Source organism: Balaenoptera borealis (genome assembly GCF_965194805.1).
Source record: "Balaenoptera borealis genome assembly, chromosome: 14".
Taxonomy (NCBI): Eukaryota; Metazoa; Chordata; class Mammalia; order Artiodactyla; family Balaenopteridae; genus Balaenoptera; species Balaenoptera borealis.
In genome coordinates this window covers 4,691,020-4,714,255 of record NC_138875.1, presented here as the reverse complement: position 1 = coordinate 4,714,255, position 23,236 = coordinate 4,691,020, and the positions used below count along the sequence as shown (strand labels likewise).

The 23,236-nt window shown below is 38.3% G+C and overlaps 1 protein-coding gene across 29 annotated transcripts in view; it reads right to left on the bottom strand.

The window, feature by feature from the left end:
- Nucleotides 1-23,236, bottom strand: part of FBXO15 (F-box protein 15) — a 585,398-nt gene that overhangs the window by 194,587 nt on the left and 367,575 nt on the right. For 2 of the 29 annotated variants that reach the window (XM_082355215.1, XM_082355227.1), the window contains one exon: nucleotides 18,432-21,457. The exons of 25 other annotated variants lie outside the window; for them this stretch is intronic. In XM_082355215.1, coding sequence (XP_082211341.1) covers nucleotides 21,450-21,457 — 8 coding nt within the window. In that variant the 3' untranslated portion in view covers nucleotides 18,432-21,449. 2 more of the 29 variants (XR_014234375.1, XM_082355220.1) reach the window with 2 other exon arrangements.

The window sequence follows — 23,236 nt, the reverse complement described above, 5'->3', positions numbered from 1 at the left end:
ATTTTCAATTCAACCAGTTTCAATCCACTTGACTGCAGAAACTAACAAAAGCTTCAGATTAGAATGCTCATGATTTTTAAATTTGCCTTATTAGGGGAAATGGTAACCCTTTATTTTAATCTTAGTTAATTCATAAAAAACAATATATGATTAGTTTCAAATAGGAGGAACATTTTTTATCTCAAAAGAGTTTCTATCTAGACCTGCATTAAGTTGTTAACTCCTTTTATTCGATACTAGACTCCATGCAAGTTCAAAGATGTGTAAGGCATGTGCCCTCCACAGGGTCAGATATAGTAGGAAAGAGAAAAAAGTCACAAAATAATGAGAACACAGAACTACATTCCCCTGTTCCTTGGTCCACTAAACGTCTTCCAAGATAGAGAAGAGTTTAATCAACAAGCTAGAAAGAGTATAATTAAAATCATTTTAAAATTATTGTTGTGGAATGTTTTTCATAATATACTTTTTCCCTTAAAAATATCAATGCGGTCCATTTTTTCTCTCTGGGGAGAAAAGAGTATAAATTACTACACAATGAAGGAAGCCAGTATAAATTGTGGGCTTACCACAACTTTTGCTATTTCATCATTAAGTATTTCCCAGGCATGGGTATCCCTAAGGACAGCAGTGGAAATTAGCCCATGCTTTTAGGTAAACATCAAAATAATATTTTTCAAAAAAATGAAAGGTCAGATAATGAACCTAAAAAGATTTTAATAATCTGTTACTGGGTTAATGATGACACACTCTACATAATCGTCTCCATGGCCACCAGGACACTGCAGGACCTGCTGACTGCAGCTGCTCCGCCAGCCCCATCCCCGCCATGGCTGGGCAGCCCCCAGCTCTAGCTACACTGCTTCTCAGGTCTTTACATAAATGTCCTTCCTGACTTCGTAATCTGGGCACCCTAAGGCCCTCTCCCTTTTGCTCCCTAAACCTGCCCCTCCGCCAGACTAACTCCTGCTCAATCTCCTGGTCTAATGAGGAAGGAAGAAGACAGAGTTCTTCAGAAAGACTTCCAACACCCCTGAGAGGGCTGGACCCCTCATATATGTTCACTGTGTCCATTGGGCATTTTTTTAATGGCACTGTATTGAAATGACATAATTGTTTCTGCAGTGGCTTTAATTGTTTAATGCTTGACCTCACTGACAAACGACGGAAATATCCTCGGGATTACAGATAATGCCGCCAATCTACAACCCTCTAAATTGCAGAAACACACCTAACAGTGTGTAACACTTAAGGAGTAGTTTTCTCTCTGTGATGTACACTGTGACGCACAAGAACACGTGTGAACACCCACTACACTTAACAATGTTTGGAAAGCTCATCCTCTCCCTTATTTCACGGAGAAGCAGGTCTGGCCTGGGATACAGGAGTGCCCTTGCAGGTTAGTCAGGACTCCACAGGACTTCAGTTAGCCGGCTAAGACACGTTTCCTAGCGGCCGTGCACCGTATCATATATATGATATGATTATATCCTCCATAAGATTCTGGTGTGAGTCTGCAGGAAGAACCTAGTCCTGGCCCCCCCTCAGAGACGGCCAGAGCTGGAAGAAGCATCACTGGAATTGTCGCTATTCCCTTTCCTGGATTCTAAGCCAGTGTCCTTGCTACCGACACACCCTGTGTCTAACCCCTTGGAACCTTCAACTCTGGATCTGATTTAACCAGCGTTTTTGGAAGACAACAGAGCATTAGAGGAAAGGACATGCCTCCCTCAGTTTCTATCATATGATTGCCAGAATTTCTGGTGGAATTGGACAGTGGTAATATCACGTGGCTGTTGGTATGCATTTACATGTAAGAAGCTCACATTAAAATTTGGTAAATTTAATTATAGAAATAGATGCTCAGAATACTGTCTTTATTTCCTTCCAAAGTTCGGATTGAAAAATGTACGTAAGGAAGGGTTGCTTTTTCCAAATAAGTGTATATTGTAGACAGAATAACTGATGAGCAGAATATTAGTGTAAATATCTATATATCTTCATTAACATCTATTTCTATTTTCTATCTATTTGCCTTTACAATAAACCTGCTTCTCGAGTTATTCTCAGCATATTGTTTTATCCAATAAAAACACAAAACCAAGTCCAAAAAAGCCTAGAAAATTAATTTAGCTTGTTACTAAAAGTTACCAAACAGAATGATAAGCAAGGCACCTGCTTTCATCGAAAACACAGGCTCTGTGCGCTTTAGAGCCCATGAGCCACAACTACTGAACCCACGCACACTGCAACTACTGAACCTGCGTGTTGCAACTACTGAAGCCCGTGCACCTAGAGCCCCTGCTCCATAACAAGAGAAGCCACTGCAGTGAGAAGCCCGCGCACTGCAACGAAGAGTAACCCCCACTCGCCGCAACTAGAGAAAGCCCACGTGCAGCAACAAAGACCCAACGCAGCCAAAAACAATTTTTTTAAAAAAAAAAAAAAAAAAAACAGGCTCTGAAATCAAACTTCCCAGGTTCTTACACCTTCTCTGTCACTTGAGCACTTGACCTCTCGGTGCTTTAGTTTCCTCATCTGTAAAATGAGGATAGTAACAGGTCCTGCCTCATCAGTGGGAGTGTTAAGTGAGTTCATTTAAAACTGCTCCTGGCGGGTTGACTGCGGTATTGGTAACGTGATGCACTTTGGTCAAAATACATAGAACTGCCCACTTAAAATCATGGCTATCCCCACATATAAATCATACCCAGTAATCCTGACATTAAGAACTGTTCCTGTTTTATATGTAGGAGTTTGTATCTCTTCATCCTATACTCCTTATTTATCCCTTCCCCCTCCCTTTCCCCTTTGGTAACCAAAAGTTTGTTTTCTATGTCTGTGAGTCTGTTTTTGTTTTGTATACAGATTCATTTGCATTATTTTTTAGATTCCACATATTAGCAATATCATATAATAACCTATAATGGAAGATAATCTGAAATATCTATATCAATCACTTTTCTGTATACTTGAAATTAACACAATATTGTAAATCAACTATACTTCAATAAAAATAAACTGCTCCTGACACAGGTAATAACTATATTCAAATTACTACATCATCATCATCATCCTCCTCACACAACTCAGAAAAAGGCTTCTGGTATGGACTGAATGTTTGCATCCCCCCAAATTCATATCTTGAAACCCTAACCCCCAATGTGATGGTATTAGGAGGTGGGGTCTTTGGGAGGTCATTAGGATTAGATGAGGTCACCAGGGTGGAGCCTTCATGAATAGGGTTAGTGCCCTTATAAGTGCCTCCAGAGAGCTAGTTCTCATTTTCTCTCCTCTCTCTCTCTCTCCCCCTGCTCTCTCTCTTTTTCTTTCTGCAATGTGAGCACACAGAAAGAAGACAGCCTTCTACAACCAGGAAGAGAGCTCTCACCAGAACCCAACCAAGTTGGCACCCTGATCTCTGACTTTCCAGCCTCCAGAACTGTGAGAAAATAAATGTCTGTTATTTAAGCCACCCAGGCTATGGCATTTTGTTATAGCAGCCTGAACGGAGTAAGGCAGCTTCCTAAAAATTTGATTTGTGTTCCTCTTTCCTAAATTCTATATCTCGAGGCTGCTGATCGCTTTCTCTCCTCTCTTCTCACTCCCACTCTTGCTGTCTTACCTTCTCATCCTCAGGCTGATCCTTCTCCCCGTCACGCCTCCCCTCCTGTCTCACTCCTCATGTGCGACAGCTTGGAACTGGACGAGAGGAAGGAGCATGGCGTACCTGTAGTATTGTACCTTCATATGCGTATGTGTGTAAACATATGTGTCCAAGCATTTAAATTGAAATAAACTGTGAGCTCAAACAACCTCGAGCAAAGAGGGGAATTTTTCTAGAAAAGTCCTCTGTTATTGCATGGAAACATGAAGTAATGGGAGCATCTAGGCTCTTGGGTACATCTTCTACTACCAGTCCTTCAAAGTCAAACTACTTCATTCAGCTCTTCACCTTCATAGCCTAACAGGACACCTGCTAAAGAAGGTTAAAACATTTTTGTGGAAAAGAGCTGAACATGCATAAATACTATTATCTAATCATATACAATGGAAATAAATAATGATGGTCACTGTTTTCCTTTAATTTTGTCTTAAACTTTTATTAACACTGGACTCCCAAGACTTCACTCATCTTTATTTTCCCATAACATTGTTTCCTTTTCCTTTTCTTCTCTTATTTATTTTTTTTCCACTTTCTCCAGCTTCACTTTTTTTTGGTTTCTCTTTACTGTCTATATTTTTGCTTTAAAAGAACTCCTGAAACATATTCTTTTCTGCTTCAAAAATTGTCTAATTCAGAAAGTCTAAAGGTGTCTAAGTTATTCAGGTATGCAAAATTAGTTGAGAAAATACACATTTGAGAGAGTGCACAAAGAGTCTTATGATTTTAAAGATGTTCTAATCTTTCAGTTGATTTTCTTCAACCTCTCCCATTTCTCCTAATTCCCCTCCTTTGGTGCTGGACTATTTTTATGTTTAGTTCCTATACGAAAACCCATAAAACAAGCCTGTGGAACAATATATTTTTGATCCTTATGTGATAACAGTATCAACCATGGCTTTTTTTCAGTTGTCTAGGGAACAATGGGATGTGTCTAATATTCCCTGGAGGATTTTCTATCTTCCTTTCTCATTTCCTAGAAGCATCTTTGGTAACCTTGGAGATGCAACACTCATGAGTAATTGCCAAATGCCAGATCTCTATTAGAAGTAACATTTCATGAAAATATAATCTCATATGAGACACTTAACAAGAGAATAAACACTAATGAAAAATCAAGGTTAATGGTTTAGAAGTTGCTGTGACATACCCATTCTTAGAGAATGATTAAAATCCTGGGGTAAATAAGCTATTTGTATTAGAAGCAGCAGTCCTTAACCTATGGCATTTAGGATGTAACTCTAAAAGCTCTGCATAAAACCTCTTGTCCACTATTTTACCTGCTGTCAGAAGAAATAAACAGAATAGAGAATGATACCTTAATTACAAAGCTAGAATAAATAAGAAAGCATTTTATTCAATAGTGAATAGTCTTTGGGATGAAAGACAATCAGATGAGTGTATAAACTTTCTTAGTAGAGAGGTGCTGAAAATAACCACAGATAAATTACTGGTGCTTACTTTTAACAAAGCCTCATTGAAAAAAATGTCCCCATATCCACTTCTGAATATGCAGGTACAAATACAAAGGTGAATCAATTTCAGTTTCTACTAGGAAGTTAGATTAAAAAATGATCTCTTTTCTCTCCTTTCTTTTCAGTTGTCTCTTCCCAACTGTCACTTCTCCTCAGAATGTAAACATATTCATCTCACTTATCCTAAAATTTAAAAGTCCTCCTTTATCTCTTATTCTTTCATTTATTCACCCAGGAAATAGTTATTGAACACCTTCTCAATAACTATTTCATCCAGGAACTAGTTACTGAAAACCAGCCACCTTAACAGCATTACTGAAATATAATTCACATACTACAACTTCACCCAATTATACGGTGTACAAGTCAATGGTTTTTAATATATTCACAGAGCTGTGCAACCATCGCCACAGCTGATTTTAGAGTACACATAAGTGTAACTGGGTTGTTTGCAGAGAACAAATTAGAGAAGAACATGAGTGGAGATGGGAAACCCAGTCATGAGGCCTGACCCAGGAAAGATGATGATGGTGTGGATGTGGTGTCAGGGAGACTGGAGAGACATGTCCTGGATTTGAGAGAATTAGAAGGTAGAATTAATAGTTTGTTGCCAAAACAATGGGCTTCCCTGAATCATTAACATTGCTCCAGGATTAATCTCCTCTTCCTTCTTAATATCTTCCTCTTGTTCTTCGAGGTTGTCCTACTTTAATGGTTCTCTCCCACCTTCCTGATCATTTTTCTTCATGGATTCTTCATCAGGTGGATTCTGTCTTCAACCCACAGCTTCTCTCACTACATATACTCCCGGCCAATCCAACCCTTAATCATCCAGATGCCAACAACTATTAAGTTTATGTCTCCATGTATATCATGCAAGAGAAGGGTGCTTTCTTGGGTGGAACCAAGAAAGGTTTGAGGACTGGGGAGTTTCTCTTTCTCTCCAGAGGGTCTCATCTCACATGTCAGCTACCATTTTGGAAATCCATTTCCTAGGTCCACCCTTGGTAACAAATGCTGCATCATTCATGGGCCCAAAAGAAAAAATGGCTAACTCAGAGGGACAATTAATTAAGTAAGAGATTATTTACAGAGTTATAAAAGATTTAATGGAACCAAGAAGGAATAATGAAGCATTCAGGGGCTAGCAACAGTAGTAAGCCATTATTTCTGCAGAACCCAGAGAGAATGACAGCCATGATCCAAAGAGAGCTGCGGCCACAGGGAGGGAAGAAGTGAGAAGGATGAATTCTCTGACCTCATTCTCTTTCCTCCTTCTCAAATTCCTCTGCTATCTCCCACTGACCAACTCAACTAGAAGCCAGAAGGTGGCGGGTCTGCATGATGTAAACAATAGAGGACATCATCTCAGACCACAAAGCAGGTGAGAAGAGGGAACAAATGTAAGATAACAAGCACATGATTTAAGCTACTCACCAAACCTCTGTAGTCAGTGATTGCTTATAAACGATGCTATAGCAGAGAATGCTGTTTCCTTATTTGAGGTAAGTCACTCAATATTCTCATTCCTCAATGATGACAATAAACTGAGAACAAATAAGCCATTTGTCCTCCATCATAGAGCTTTTCAGATGGTAACTATAGCTCTGAATTTCAGATGGGGCAAACGGATAACAGGAAGGAGGGGTTTGGACTGTTGTTCAATTTGAGCTCCTCATTTCCCACTCAGTCCAGAGGACAAATAGGAAGTTTACAATAAACACAAGAAAATTAGTACCTGGGCAAAAGTATCCCTCAGAATGGTATTATTATTTATGAATTCTTCATAACAGTTATGGGCAGTCCCTAAGCCATCAAGGTATACAAGGTTAAAACACTTGAAATTGGTCACTTCTCAACTTGCGTGGGACCTGGGAGAATTAAAATGCATTTCTCATAAAGTATGTGTGTCCTCTTCTTTAGTATTAAAAATTTGCATCCCCTGTAAAGGACTAGGAAGTTTCTAAATTATGTCTTCTCCAGAACCAGGAGCACGTGTGTCCTGGACATGGGAGCCTCTTCTCACCCCCTCTTCCATCCTCCCCCAAGCCCTTCCCCATCCATAAACCATTATGAAATCATCCCAAGAGAGAAATAAGACTGAAACATCAAAACCTCTTTTGATCTAGCGAATACTTTTGTAGCGCAACACATTACATGTTTAATTGCCTGAAGGAAGGAAAGGAAAGCAAAGACTAAGCAGAATGCTCATATTCTAGTTAAAGGAATGTTCTGTTGCAGTTTCTTCTTTCACTGTGCTAAAACCAGATGGCAAGCTGAAGTGTTCAGAATACCTAAGAACTACAGATAACCAAGGCACAGTCACATAACTTTTGGCTGACAACATAAGTGTTTAATAGGAGGGCTGGGCCCAGGCAAAATAAAGATGGCAAATTTTGGTTTTGATTGCTTTACTGTTTTCAAAATCCCATCTTTTTCAGCATTGACCCTCCAGAAGTTCCTAACTTCTTCACTTATACAGATATCCAGATCTGTTGCCTTAGATCTTTACAGTATTCCTAACCTTAAAGTCATTCAGAATTGATGAGCAACTAATTCATATTGGGTGTTGTGATTGCTGCAGCCCCTAATTTAAAGGATGACATAGCAGGAAATGCGGACAAGAATCAATAAAAATGCAAGGTGATAAGAAAAGTGAAAGCTATGTACCGAGAGCATTATAAACATACAGAAGAGGAGAAAACAGAAAACACTTACAAAATAAGTGATGCATGAATATGGTCTTGAAAACTAAATAATAGCCATAGCTCCACCATTTTTTGGAGTGACAAGATACTACTGACTTTATTTAGTATACATGATCATTTGTTCTTCACAGCAACCCTATGTGGTAGATATTTATATATTTACTTTACAGATGAGGAAATGGAGGTACAAAGAATTCATTAAGCTCTCTGCTCAAAGTCATAAAACTACAAGTTAAAGTTGAAGGGCTAGGCTAATGGAAGAATGTGTCTTAAAGAAACAAACAAAAGGGGGTGTGATAGTAATGTGGTGTGAAAGGAACTTTGTATGCTCCCTAGACCTAGGACTTAATTATGAATAAAGATAAATAAACCTGGAATCAGAGCTCTACTGAATTTTCAGTAGAGTCTAAATTGGATTTTAGAACCATTAGTCCCGGGAAGTGTCATCTCGTCAAGAGTGGAGATGGGGAAGGTACGTTTCCTTGGCCATCCTTAAACCATCCCTTTAGGATCCTCCCCGGGTTCTCATTCAAAGGAAGATATTCGATATCGTTGAGCTCATAATACATTTCAAGCCCTCTGCTAGGTATGAAACACAAAAGTGAGACCAAGATGAAGAAAGCACTAAGACGTTATACTAACTTGTACAAAATTATATTCGTTTGTTGCCTGTATCTCCTCTTCTTTCTAATGCACATTTAGACACTGGCTCCCTGAAGACAGGACTTGCCAGTTTTGTCTAGCCCATAAAAGTGACTTTGATGATAGGAATTAAAGATCAGGTAAGGACAACAGTGACAATTTTATTATAAAGAGTTGCAATGGGGGTATTTAAGGCAGCTGAGGCCAACTGGTGACCTTGGGTCACATCTCAGATGCACTCCCTTTTTTCTGTTACTCATTAAATTGGCTTCCTTGGGCTGCTGTACCAAGTGCCAAAACTAGGTGGCTCAAAACAACAGAAATCTATTGTCTCACAGTTTTCAAGGCTAGAAGTCCAGACCAAAGTGCCACAGGGCCATGCTGCCTCAGAAGGCTCTAGGGTAGAACCTTCCTCACCTCTTCCACTTTCTGGTGGTTCCCAGCAATCCTTGGTCTTCTTCAACTTATAGACACATCACTTCAATCTCTGCCCCTGTTATCACGTGGCCTTTTCTCTGTGTGTTCCTGCTTTCATAGTCCTGTCTACTTACAAGGACATCTGGTCATAATGGATTAGGGGCCCACCCTAATCCAATATGAGCTCATCTTAACTAATTACATCTACAATAACTATTTCTAAATAAGGTCACATTTTAAGTACCGGGGTTTAGGACTGCAGCATGTCAGCATTCACTAGTTACTTGATAAATGTTTGTCAGCTGACTAAATGTGATGAGGTATAATCATCAGTTTCCTTGAGAAGAGAAAGTGTTCTTTTTTTTTTCTGGAAAATGTTCTTTTTTTTAGCTTGATACTTTTCTAATTGTAATTCAATTATTCTTATCTCATATTGGGCATACTAATTAAACAATTAACAATTAATATTCTTTTAGGACACAGAAAGACTACTATAAATAACTAGGTGCAAATGATTTGGAAGCATTTTCTTCAGCCACTTTGAATGAGCTGTACATTTTTTAGTGAATTGCAAAATCTATTTTATGTATGTAAAATGTATATTACACAACCAAAATATGAAAAGTTAAATAATGGAGCAAGGATACAGAAATTAATAATCTCTATACTAAGTATCCTTATAAAAATATAATGATTGATGCATTTGTTTTTAGACTTTTTATACATGTTGTACGTGAATGTGTGTGTTGTTTCTAAAGAGAATCACATCTACTTAACTTCTCTTTTATAGTTATAGTTGGCGAACAAACGAAAAGTAAACAAACAAAAAAATTCCATACTTTGGGTAAAATTTGACTTTTAACTTCTTTATCAAGTACTGTTTCTCTTTATTCTATGCCCTTCAGTCAAATGCAATGTATGAATTATATACGTTGGTGAAGACAATAACCACATATCAGAGGTACAAAGGGCAATATAATTTTTATTTTTTGGCCATGCCCCTCAGCATATGGGATCTTAATTCCCCGACCAGAGATCCACCCGGCGGCCCCTGCATTGGAAGTGTGGAGTCTCAACCACTGGACCACCAGGGAAGTCCCCTAAAGGGCAATATTTCTGATACTGAATATAGGGTCCTTTACGTACGTGTTAAACCAAACATAAGAGCTTTATGGGATTAGCAGATAAGTGATAACATTTTCAATCTGAAGAACTGGTTATCTCGGGATTCTAATTGAAATTAACTCAGCAGTCCAATAAAGGGAAAAGGTTATAATAAAATTATGCCTGGGACTATATATATGAAAATATTTTTATAAATGATGGTACTAACACACCTTTTGTAGCACTGAAAAAGAGTAACAAAGCAAATAATTTTCTGTGTATTATGTTAAGTGACTTCTTGAACTGAACACCATTGGTGCCCCATACATTTTAGACCAACTCCTAAAATTGCCCTACTCCACTCTTACAGCTTAAAATAATTAAAATAGAAAAATATTAAAGGAAAGATCTAAGAGTCCATCTCCGTGTTTAAAATTTTATGACCCTGATTGAAACTCTAAAACTAATACATCAAATGTAATAAAGTAAGTGATCAAAAAGTGTGGCAAAAGCAAATAAAGGTTAAAATGTAAACTCCAGGGTCAATACTCTAGAAAATGAAAAACCACACGGAAAGACGTGGGGCTGTGGAGATCTTTGTTAAGTTGCTGATAGAAGCATTGTTACTAATAGAATGACTTCAATAAAAGACCTCCTCTGCTTGTAGGAGCTATTACTTCATTATTTAATGGACAGTGCTGTGATTATTAAATAAAGTTAGCATCAGTTATAATAATATTTTCAAGTTTACTTTTTTTTCAATCTGGCGTTTTTTCTCTATGTACACATCTGAACCCATCTAAACAATATTGAAAGTCATCTTTATTCAATATATGTATTTATAAAACTCAGTTTAGTAATATCTTGGCTAGCAGAGCTAAAGAATAGGATATTTGATTAATGAATTTTTTCAACATAACTGCCAGCATCACATGATCACAGACTTTCTAGTAGTTCTCTCATTTACTTAATGGTAAACTATTTAGCAGCTTAATTATAGCAAATTTCCAATCTAGAAAAATACTAAAATTTGGAGATGCTTATCAAATAATAAGGTTGATTTTTTCTTTAAAATAAATGCAGAGGAAAAGCCCATGAAGCATTTTATCACCTAATTCAATATTTTTTTTTGATTGGTTGTGTTGCTAAAAGAATATCGATTTCTCAATGTCATTTTTTTCTAGCTCCTCATCTGCAGGCTTCAAGTATTGTATTAGGTACTGGCTATAGAGTAATAATCTCTCTGCTTGAAAGCATCTGAGGTTCACACTAGAACTGTATCTAGAATCAGACATCGTTCCTTTATCTGATTTAAGCAAAAATAAACCTTACTAGGATTCACTCCTTCTGAATGAATCCTTCTTGTTTATCAGGTAGCAAGGTCAACAGGAAAGGTGTCACGTCTCCAGCTGACACATCAATCACTTTATTTATACATGGAGAGGAAATAAGGTGTACTGCGTTCAACAGTCAATGTCAAAATTTGATCTGTTCTGCCTTCAGCTTGAGTCAATATCAGATAAGTCATATCACTGAATGTTTGTATTAGAAGAGGTTATCTGAACAAATATATAAATGCTAGAACTAGTAAAGATGCACGTATTGTATCTGGAAAGGGAAAATACAAGACTCATTTTTATTTCAAACAGAGGATATTTTGATTCTTTGCAGTTGTTTGAGATTGAAATCTTCATTATGATAATTGCATTCTAAATTTCTATATTCATGGTGGATTAAAAATAACAAATTCTTTCCACCTCCTTCTGTGAGGAAGTGAGGTCTATCCCTCTCCCTTGTATGTGGGCTGACCCTGTGACCTGCTTTGACAAAGAGGATGTGGCAGAAGTGATGCTGTGTGACTTTCGTGCGTTGGTCTCACCTTCCCACCCTCTTGGAATGCTGCCTGTCACTTTGTGAACAAGTGAATGCTAGTGTCAACGAGGATGAGACACCAAGTGGAGAAAAAGGTCTCTTGGGGGAGAGGTCCAGCAGTCCCAGCACTCTACACACAGAAAGAAGGTCCCAGACCCTCCAAGAGGGACCAGCCATCCCTCGTCTACACTCCGACTGCAAGTGCATGAGTGAGCCTGGCCGATGCCACCTGGAGCAGTAAATATACCCACTTGAATCCAGACCAGACTGTCAGGTCAGAATCCTGGACAACCAAATGGTGGTGGCTTTAAGTCAGGTTTTGGAGTGGTTTGCCCCATGGTTAGAGATAACTCACAGAATATGTTTCACAAGGTCAACAAGAACACACTTGTAAAATGCTTCAAACATCCAGATAAATATCTGTGATCTTAAATGAAGCTCAACCATAAACAGACACACACACACACACACACACACCATCACCACCACCACCAACAACAACAAAACTTGGAATTTAACAGTGATTCGTGCTTTTAATGTGTAGTCAGCATTCCTTAGTTTAGATGCTAAACTTAGGAATTCAAGTGTCAGAAACTTATAGCTATGAAGAGCAAGCTTATAAAAATGACCAGGATGCAGTAAAATTATCTTGAAAATGAATCCTTTGCTTCCTAAGCAGATGTGTGAAAGGGGATGACTTTATATAGTGAAAGGGGATGACTTCATATAGTGAAAAGTTTCAGACTTTGGAATAAAACAAACCCCGCTCAAATGCCAGCATTGCCTTTCTCTAGCTTTGAGAGCCTGCTTCTACTAGGTTTGTTACTTAGTATCTCTGTCCCACCATTTGTAAAAATAAGATTACAGTGCCTACTTTAGAGAATTAGTGTAACATTTAAAGATACAATATATAGAGTTTGCCTAACATTGCCCCACACACAAAACAAATATTAGTTTCCTTTCCTGGTCCTGCTATTTATCTGCAGTGCTGAGAAATATTGGAAGCTCTCTTTACATAATCCGTTATAAATATACCCTTTAAAGATCTAAGGAAAGAAAGTGAAAATACATAAGAAACATGTAAAATAAATGCATAACATAGCAAAAATATATAAAATATAAGTAAATGAAAAAATATATAAAATATGTAATAAAAATTGATTATATGATAGATTGCCTGTTTTTAGCAATGCCCTATAAATAATAAATATGTTACAATAATAAAAGTTGTTAAGATTACCAACAGCTCAGGAGCAGCAGGTGGGATGGCTAAAATTTGGATGGTAGCCTCAGACCTTCCAAGCCAGAAAGAGGCTAGGAGAATATGAAAGCCCCGCCATACAAGTGAAAATTCTAGACCAGCTGATAGATCTACCCGTGCTTCTAATCTGTGTTCTTACTGTTATCTCTTGCTAAATCTCTCCAAGAAAAAAACTGTACCCACTGTGGTAAAGCTGAGCTCTTCAGAGTAATGACCTGCTTTAAACACCAAACACCCAGGAAGCATGTACAAATCCTGTGTGAATAACGTACAGATGGCTCTTGGACAGCACATTCTGTACTCTTAAGCAGTTGTGTCAACCAATTTTTCTTGAACATCTTTCACTCATTTAAAAATCTAGACACATCTCTTCTTCACAGACTTAAGCAAATGTGAAGGTCTAGATTTTTTTATATTGTTTTACATCCACATAAGGGACCAGAATTACAGAGAAATGCACAGCATGTTAGTTTACAGAAGAATCAAAACTGCAGAGATTTTTCAGTTTTACTTTTTGATCAGTTTCTTTAGATTATTCATAAACGTCATTAATAATCTGCAAATAACAGTAGCAAACAGTTTATTAAACAGATGTTATTTATATAATAAAATCTTATTGCAGAAGTGATATATTTACAAATGTTAAACAGTGCTTTTCACCTCACACTAAACTCTGCAACTTATCTGCAGCTTTTAAAGCATTTTCAAATATAGTCTAGACATACAGCCAGATATTTATGCTAATTTATTCATATTGTGGAAATGCAAACATAATAATTAGCATGAAAATTGCCATGAATGGAGATGGGAAGTATATTTTATAAAAGGAATTTAGATGTATCACAAGTTGATAAATGTGTTACCTATTTAAACATCCCATTTGAGAGCAGAAAGGCATGCATATGTATTGCACAATTTACATCATTAAAACAGTTTATCCAAAATATTGGTTTGTACTTTATAAATTATCACTTATAAAGGAAGTAAATATTTTTCCTTACTGAGTTATCACCATATGCACAGTAAATACGTTATTAACAGTCAAATAGTCATTTATTTCATCTTAACCATTAAAATACTCCTTTTTACTACATTTTGTTGTCTTTGACATCTGAAAGAAAATTTAATAGAACTTATTGCATTATTCTTATGGGAATATTATATTTTAGGGTCTTCTCACTGTAGAAAACTGGATAATAGCATTTGAAGCAGCAATCGAAGTTTATTTGTAATGTTTATGTTTTGGTTTTTGTAGCTCTAATAAAACATCTGTCTAGTTCTTTTTAAAATAGTAGTTCCCTACTTAATGTAAAGTACTTATAACATTTGAGACACACTTAAGTTAAAGAAAAGATGCAGCATCATCTTCATTTAGAATGTTTGGTAAGTATGTTGCAGATTTTTAATTTAAATGCATGTCATTTCATTGCTCCAGGCTATCTAAAGAAATGATGTTGAATTCCTTATGGCAGAAATATGGAAGAAAGAAAACTTCCGACTTTTCTCTGCCCTCCTTGGATATGGTTTCAATTATTATCTCTCTAGCTCTCTCAGATATTCCCGTGAAACATTTCCTTTTTCTATGCCTTTGACAGCCCTCTCTTCCTAGTTTCAAAACAGTGAGATTGATTTGACTGATCCAGTTTCTTTATCTTCAAGGCATAGTGGTCTCCAAAGTGTGAAGGGTATTTGTACAGTTCAGGGAGAGCCCAAAGCGACCCACTGAGATACAGGAAGGAAATGTTAAACCTCTGCTTATATTATTTCATCGGAAATATGAGACACACATTGGGCTTCCCAACTACATGAAGTATAGGTTGACACTGGCACGTCCACTTGGTTTAAGTATCAGATAAGCTCATACCGTTCGGATGCAAGATCCTTCCCAATAGAAGAATGTGAGCACCCAGGGCAAGGGTCTGCCTATTGGCTCAGCTGCCAAATATGTCTGTTACCTTAAAGTTTATAGTTTAGATGCAACCACTTAAGAGGATTTAAGAGTTTGTATGACCTAATTTTAACTAAAATGATCTCTACAAAATAATTTTTAGTTTGAGAAGATTCTTGAAAAGAAACCATGTGAGAAAAGACTAAAAGTGGAAACCTAGGCAAGGCTGGTGCTCCACAGGAAAGTACAGAGTCTTCCCACTAGAGTGACATCTATTCTGCAAAGTCGGGCATCATTTTGATTGATCACTAGAGATGTTACAGCATGAAAAAGGCAAAGCTTGACCCACTACATTAAAGGGAATCTTCATCAGCTCCACGGTGAGTTTAAACCAAGTGACAACCTAGTCTTTAACAGATCTGATACAGGATCCTGAAAAAAATTATCATCACTAATAGAAACGTGGGTTTACATCCAAGATTATTAGCAATGATAAGGCCCTAAGTGTATGTTATGTTGTGAGATATCATTACCTTTTGATGTACAAGCCATCACAATTAGAGCACAGAATGAAGACAAACCTCTACGATTTTTTCAGCAATGTTAACAAAATTTTGTGACTCTTAATGTTACATATTTGCAAGTGCCTGTTATGATTTTTTAAAAAAACATATTATTATGGTCCTACATGCATATCATTTGTAAGTAACAAAAGGATACTATCACAGGTAACCAAAAAGAATATAGGATAAGTAATGTTTCAGGACGCTGTTCTATACCATTGACTATCGAATTTTGGTGTAAACCTTGCTAAAAATAAAGATTCCTGACCTACTCTTAGAGAATTCCAGGGCAAATCATTGGAAGATCCCACACCAAAATTTTTTTTCCTTGAAAAAACTCCTGATTGGTCCCTTTGTAGCATGTTTGTTTTTGGAGACAGTAGAGGTGTTTCTGTTGCTCTTTGTCTATTGAAAAGTCATAAAAGTAAGGACAGAGTATATTTAAAGTAAGATGAAGAAGGACGTTCTGGCAGAGATCTAACCGGAGTGACTGAAGTGGGAGAAACAACACACACAAGGTTCCAAAAGGAATCTCTTCCAAGACTCCAACTATTCTGTAGACTCTTTACAAATACTGGTTAAGGATACCCCAGGCAGAGATAACAGACCATTTTCAAATGGTAGAAAGCCATCACACACATGAGCATATACAATAACCCAATTGGCTGCTTTCCATTGGAAGAGGCTTTGAAAATGATTGCTTCCTTTCCATGTGTATTAGAAAGTACTTAAATGCCAGGTATGGTTTTTAAAGATATTTTAAAATTCCGCTGAGAACCCTTACTGTGATATCTGAGTCTGATCCATTTTATGCCCCCTACCTCTGACAAAATGGAAATATCTTTGGGCAGTTATGTGAAATCATAGGAATTCAAGTTGAAGTTAGAAAATAACTTACAGATCTGAAACATATATATATTTATGGCCATCAGTCTAATTAGGAAAACTAAATTTAGGGTCAATTGCACAGCTATGAAAAAAATACAGAATTACAAAAAATAAGCTATTATGATACAAAAAGCATAATGTTTGTACTTCTCAGCTTTATGGTATAATTATCTTTCTGAATCTGATTTCCCCTAAAAAGTTACATGAGGTTGGCAAGTCACAGTGTCTTAGTTTGCTTATTTTTATATTGAGAATAATAATGACACCCAACCCACAAAATTGGTGTGAAGATAAAATGAGGTACTGCTTATAAAGATATTCTGAAATATGCACATATATATAAAGCTCTACGGAAATATTACAGACACATAAAATTTTATGTAGACAAAATGAAAAGATTGGGATAAGTTATTTGTAATATTTTTGAAATAATTTTGGACACTATAGATCTATTTTGAACTCATTTGACTTGAAGTCAAGAGAAGACCTGAATATTATTACACAACTTGCCTTTTGCTAACTGTGGAATACTACATAGCTAACATTCTTGCAGTTTTCATTTGTAAGTATGATGGGTAGTATATACATTATAAATTCTACAAATTTCTTGAAATTCTCCAATACTTTACTCTTTTTTAAATTTAAAATATTTTTTATATATTACCGTGTTGCTTTCATTATTGCATTAAGAAGCTTTACCCTGAGAACTTGCAAAGCTTAATGGATAATAAAAACTTATGTGCTGAAGAATATTATTTCAAAGGATGACAAGTATTTGCTTAGAAGAAAAGATTCTTAAATCTATCAGTGCCCAATTATAAGGATGAAGTTTTAAGGATATTGTGCCATGGCAAAAATGGCAAATTTTTTTGACTGAGAAAATTTTGCATTTGTCGATATTCTCGCATAAATTTTATATCTAAATCAAATCTACGTCTAAATCATCATATTTCATGAGTGCCTGCTTCTGAGTTCACCTGTTCTGCATCGTGACTTACGCACATCTTGCTACCAGGGTTACCATGACGTATGCAATGTAAAGGTGAGCACATATCTTTCTGCAGTAACAGTGACACACAACACGTGCCCAGCACAGTCATACGAGGAGGATGACCATATAGTCCTTACTCCATTGCCCAAGTGCTTAGTCACTATTCACTAAAAGAGAGAGAGCCTCTGATATCAAGCTGTTTATCTTGAGTCTGAAAAGGAGGCCACTACCAAAGAGTGTTAGAACTTAAATTCCTGCTTGTCACACTGCTTTCTCTTCAGTTTTTCTCTTTTAAACCATGTTATGTGAGGACCATCGCCCTTTTGTTTTGATCTGTGCATTTTTAGACAATTCGGTTTATTTAGTGTATAGTTAGATGCATATGTATCAGAGTTTTGTGTCTTGTTTTTTGTAATAGTATTTGTCTGGCAAAACAGTTGTCTCTTGCTTAGTGTATTTTATTTATGGACCAAAAAACCTTTTGATGAATTGTAGCAGCAGCCAATGCATAAATTGCATTAGCATTGGTTCGAAAAGAGAGTTGCTATTTCAAAGGCCCATATTCCATGACGCTCAAATTAGTCGGTATCGTTTGAGGTAAGAAAAATATATTGTGTAACATCCTTCTATCATAAACAATGCATATTACAACCAGCTCACTACACACAAGCCAGTGGAGATAAGAGTCAGGATTTTGGTGCCAAAAGGAGCCCTGCAGGAGTTAGGAGAAAAGAAATCTTCAATTAAAGTAGCATTAAGTTTAATAACTTCTCTGTGGACCAATAATTAGAGAATGAAGAAAATCACAAAAAATTTGCGTCGGACCTAATGGGCCATCCAGGAAGCAGCTGTAGTGCCCTTCAAACAGAGAATCGTCTCCTCTCTTCATCTCTAACGAGCATCCGCGGCCAGATGTTGCTCACATTGCAAGACTGAAGTGCATTTATTGTCCTATGATTAGCAATTACTTCCATTAGTTAATGGAAAATAAATGGAAAACCCCAAATAAGGTCAAATTGCTACATTAACTAAACCATTCTTCTGGGTCTGAGAGTTGAGATAAAATTTCTCTTATTCCCTCAAATTACCCAGCGTTTGTTTTTTTTTTCCAAACTGGGAACATTGCTGCTCTGCGTATTTGTTGTAGATTTTTGCTAAATCAGTGGCCCAGCTCTTCCTCTGTCGCGAAAACTGAGCCATGACGCACGTCGGTGGCTCTCACTGCGTCCCTGCTGCGCGAGGCCACATGTGGCTTCGGGAAGCTGAGGTCTGGGGCGCTTTCCCCCCAAGTCTCCTGGATCATGTCCCCCCTCCCTGCACTTCTGCGGGTCCCAGCATCCACGCCTAGACACGGCAGGCAAATGGAAACCACCCCGAAGGCCTCTCTCTTGTTGCATTTGTAGCAGGTGTGCGACATTAACCTCTCTCCGTGTCTAATGTGAAAAATCTCTGTTTGGTGCAGTACCCAGACCTCACCTCCACACGCTATCACGCTCTGCCTTTGCTCACCCCCAGATCCCCAAACTAGCGGCGCTATTCCAACCACAACATATTTTAAAGGTAAAACGAATTCACAGTTTTATCCTCTGTGTCCTTAATAGTTTCCCTGTGCTTTCCTCTCCAGCACCAACTTGTTTCTTCTCTATTTATTATCACATCAATCAGGCACTTGGATGACACACCTACAACTTTCATCACCTTCTTCTGCCCAGGACGTGAATCGTGGCGAAAAGTCCCCAGATATCACGCCAGTAACTTACTGATGCCACCAAAACAGTGCCTTTAAAGTCTTTGTCTGTTTCTCCTTCAGACATTTTCAGAGTGGAGGGAAATCCCTCCAACTCTCTTCCTGAATGACTCCATCCAGGGAGTTGTCTTTGGTGGTGCTGTCTTACGTTCAGGTGCTTAACCACATGGGATAAGTACGTACTAAGTACGGTGTTCAGATGGTATCATGGGGCTTTTTTATTGAAGGAGCCAGGCATGCATTTATCCAGGGTCCCAGAAACAGTGCAAGGAAAAGACAGGACTCCAAGCTTCCCCACTCCCAATCCCCCAACACACTCGAAGGATGAGCTCAGTGTCCCCAAAAGGCACACACTTACTTCAAAAATAGTAGAGGGCTTCCCTGGTGGCACAGCGGTTGGGAGTCTGCCTGCTAATGCAGGGGACACGGGTTCGAGCCCTGGTCTGGGAGGATCCCACATGCCGCGGAGCAGCTGGGCCCATGAGCCACAACTACTGAGCCTGCGCGTCTGGAGCCTGTGCTCCGCAGCAAGAGAGGCCGCGATAGTGAGAGGCCCGCGCACCGCGATGAAGAGTGGCGCCCGCTCGCCGCAACTAGAGAAAGCCCTCGCACAGAAATGAAGACTCAACATAGCAATCAATCAATCAATCAATCAATCAATCTTAAAAAAAAAATAGTAGATAAAAAGTTGTGGTTCTTCCCCTAGAACTACCTGGTCAATTATTCAAGTCATTTCAGGCCTTAGCAGCCTCTCCCGTACAAAAGGCAACCAGGATTGTCTCACTCATCCTTTCTGCAGGCAACCTGTCAGCGTAGAGATGGTTTTCACATCAGTAACCAACAGCTCGGGGCAGATCAGAGCCCCTGTGGTGCAGATGGCAGGGGTTATACAAGTCACAGATGCCTGAGGATTGGGGTGAAACCCACGGGTTCCTGGGCAGAGAAACTCCGGCTGTGGGGACTCAGAGTGAGCACAGAAAGCAGCACTTGGAAACGTCAAAGTGAAATTCATTAAGTCCATTCTTACTACACAGCCCTCAACTTCTCTTTTTTGAAATGTTCTCTTATTGGGGAAAGAACACTTAACATGAGCTCTACCCTCTTTTTTTAATTGAAGTATGGTTGATTTACAATATTGTAACATTGTAGTAACATACAGTTTCTGCTGTACAGGAAAGTGATTCAGTTATACATATATATACACATTCTTTTTATATTCTTCTCCATTATGGTTTATCACAGGATATTGAGTATAGTTCCCTGTGCTACACAGGAGAACCTTGTTGTTTATGCATTCTATATATAATAGTTTACATCTGCTAACCCCAAGCTCCCACTCCATCCTTCTACTCCCCCCAACCCCCAAGCTCTACCCTCTTAATAAATGTTAAAATGCACAGTGGATCTTTGTTGACTCCAGTCTGTGGTGGACGGGATCTCTAGAGCTTATTCATCTTGCTTGGCTGAAACTTTATGCCTTTTGATTAGTAACTCTTTACTAATGGATTTGGGTGATATTTTTTAGCCCACGTCCTTATTTTAGAGCTGAAGAAAATGAGACTCCAAACGGAGAAGTAATTTGCCAATCAGTTTAGTGGCAGAAATGGGACTAATACACAAATATGAATTTCCAACTCCCAGTTCAGGGCTTTCTCCAATACCCAGAATAAGATGGTCCTGGCCCACATATACGAGGAGCACTTTCTTGTAAGTAGGGGGAAATGACATTCTATTAGATTCCAAATAATTTATTAAGCTCTGCTGGGTGTGCCTTCCAAGCTCTCTTAGAAAATTGTTACCTCTTATTTAGGGAAAAAAAAGGCATGGTGTTTTAATGCTACTAACAAGCCCATCAGAACTCATAGGGTACTTTTTAAAATATCTGTCTGGTTTTTTTTATTAATAAATTTATTTATTTATTTTTCGCTGCGTTGGGTCTTTGTTGCTGTGCGCGGACTCTCTCTAGTTGTGGTGAGCGGGGGCTACTCTTTGTTGTGGTGCGCAGGCTTCTCATTGTGGTGGTTTCTCTTCTTGCCAAGCACGGGCTCTAGGCTCGCGGACTCAGTAGTTGCGGCACGTGGGCTCAGTAGTTGTGGCACGCAGGCTCAGTAGTTGTGGCACATGGGCTTAGTTGCTCCACAACACGTGGGATCTTCCCAGACCAGGGCTCGAACCCGTGTCTCCTGCATTGACAGGTGGATTCTTAACCACTGTGCCACCAGGGAAGTCCTATCTGTCTGTTTTGACATAGGAAATAGAAGAAACAAAATTTCTCATTTTCTACATATATGCATACAATATATGTATATGTTCAAATGTGTATTTGGTATTTTCTTTAGGTATATTCATAAAAAAATCAGTGTAATAACTTCTGGTAATCAAGTAACATGAAATCTGAGGGGGTGGCTTTTTTCTTCATTTAGCCTTATATAATTTCCATTTTGAGAGTTAATCGCTATTTTTTTAAAAATCTCACTTTAAACCGCAACAAAAATGTTCTCTTTTTCTGCATAAGTTACAAATATGTCAGTGTTTTCACCACAAGTTATTGCAAAACAGCTGACTATATTAGCAAACATGTTTGCTAATGCTATCACTTCTTTTCAGGTAGAAATTCAGAAGCCAGATTGATTACGTTTATTTCTATCACACTCTGCTAAATCTGATACTTAGCCTTCAAAGCAGAAGCACCAGGAGAGAGAAAATGTCTCGGCCAGGCCGCCTCCTCTCCATTAAAATCTTCCTTTCAAACAACCCACGGGATGTAACCGTTGGATCCAGATGGTCTGTCTACAGAATGCTGTTGATCTCCCAGGCATTACCAAGCAGGTGACAACACTGAATATGCCTAAATCTTTAGATTTAAGATGAAAAGAATGTCATCAGGAATATGGTGTGCAAGACAGATGTGACATGAGTTTTGAAAAATAAACACCCGGCAAGTACTCATGCATGAAGAATTATGTAAATATAAGAACTTCACATATCCTCGGTTTAGTTTAAATAGTCATTGTAACAGCTGTTTTTTAAAACATCTCAGTGGATGAGAAAATGCTGAATCCTCTCTACTCGGCAAGAGCTGTGTTTGCAACAATTCTTCTTTAAGGAAAAAGGCTAGAATTTTAAAAGTCTATAATTGGTAGGTCAGCTATCACTGTGGGGTGAGCAAAGGACTTCTGGTATTTTGAATATATTGGCTTAATTTGGAAGAAAGGTTTTGTATGCATTTTCTCTAAGGGGTTTTGTTGGCTTAACTTGGGTAACCTAACTTGATTTTGTCCAGCAATGGAAATGGGGTTATAGTGGAGAAGTGTAATCTTCAGTACATTATTAAAGTCAATATTTTATATTAAGAAATACTTTCCAAGTTATAATAATGTTCTAAGGCATCATTTATTTATTCCTCAGGTAATGATGGAGCAACTTCCCTATGTCGCACGCTGTCTGGTGAGTGGCATGCAGAGATGGGTAAGACACGGCCGCTTGCCCTCAAGGAACTCAGAATTTAGTGGCAAAAACAGACACTGAGTGAATAATGCCACTGCTGCGGTGGAGTCCAAGTGTCACAGAACACAGAGAAGAGAGCTGTTTATATGGGAGCATTAGGGAATATACGTATGTATATTGTATATAACATCCCTTGGAATGTTATCGGTCAGGGGAAGGAAAGCTACGGTGGCATCCTGAAAATCAAGCACAGGTATTTGAGGGTGGAGTAGCTTCAGCGTCATTGTAAGCAGAGAAGTAAATAAAAGACGAGAAGAGCAAGCCTGTAGGAAGGGCAGTCATTGCTGCAGGAACATCCCAGAGAGGAAAGGGATGAAGGCGTAAACGTAGAGAGGCTCATGCAGATACACAGAAGAACGGGGATGGGCAGGAGCGTGGCTGGGGGAGTTTATGCCCATGTGTCTATTGCTTCTGAAAGAAGGCAGCTGGGACCACCGTCATGGGGGAGGGAAAACAGTTGAGAGCAGGAGACTGGTAGAAGGATAAACGTACAGAAAAGTGAGTCTGGG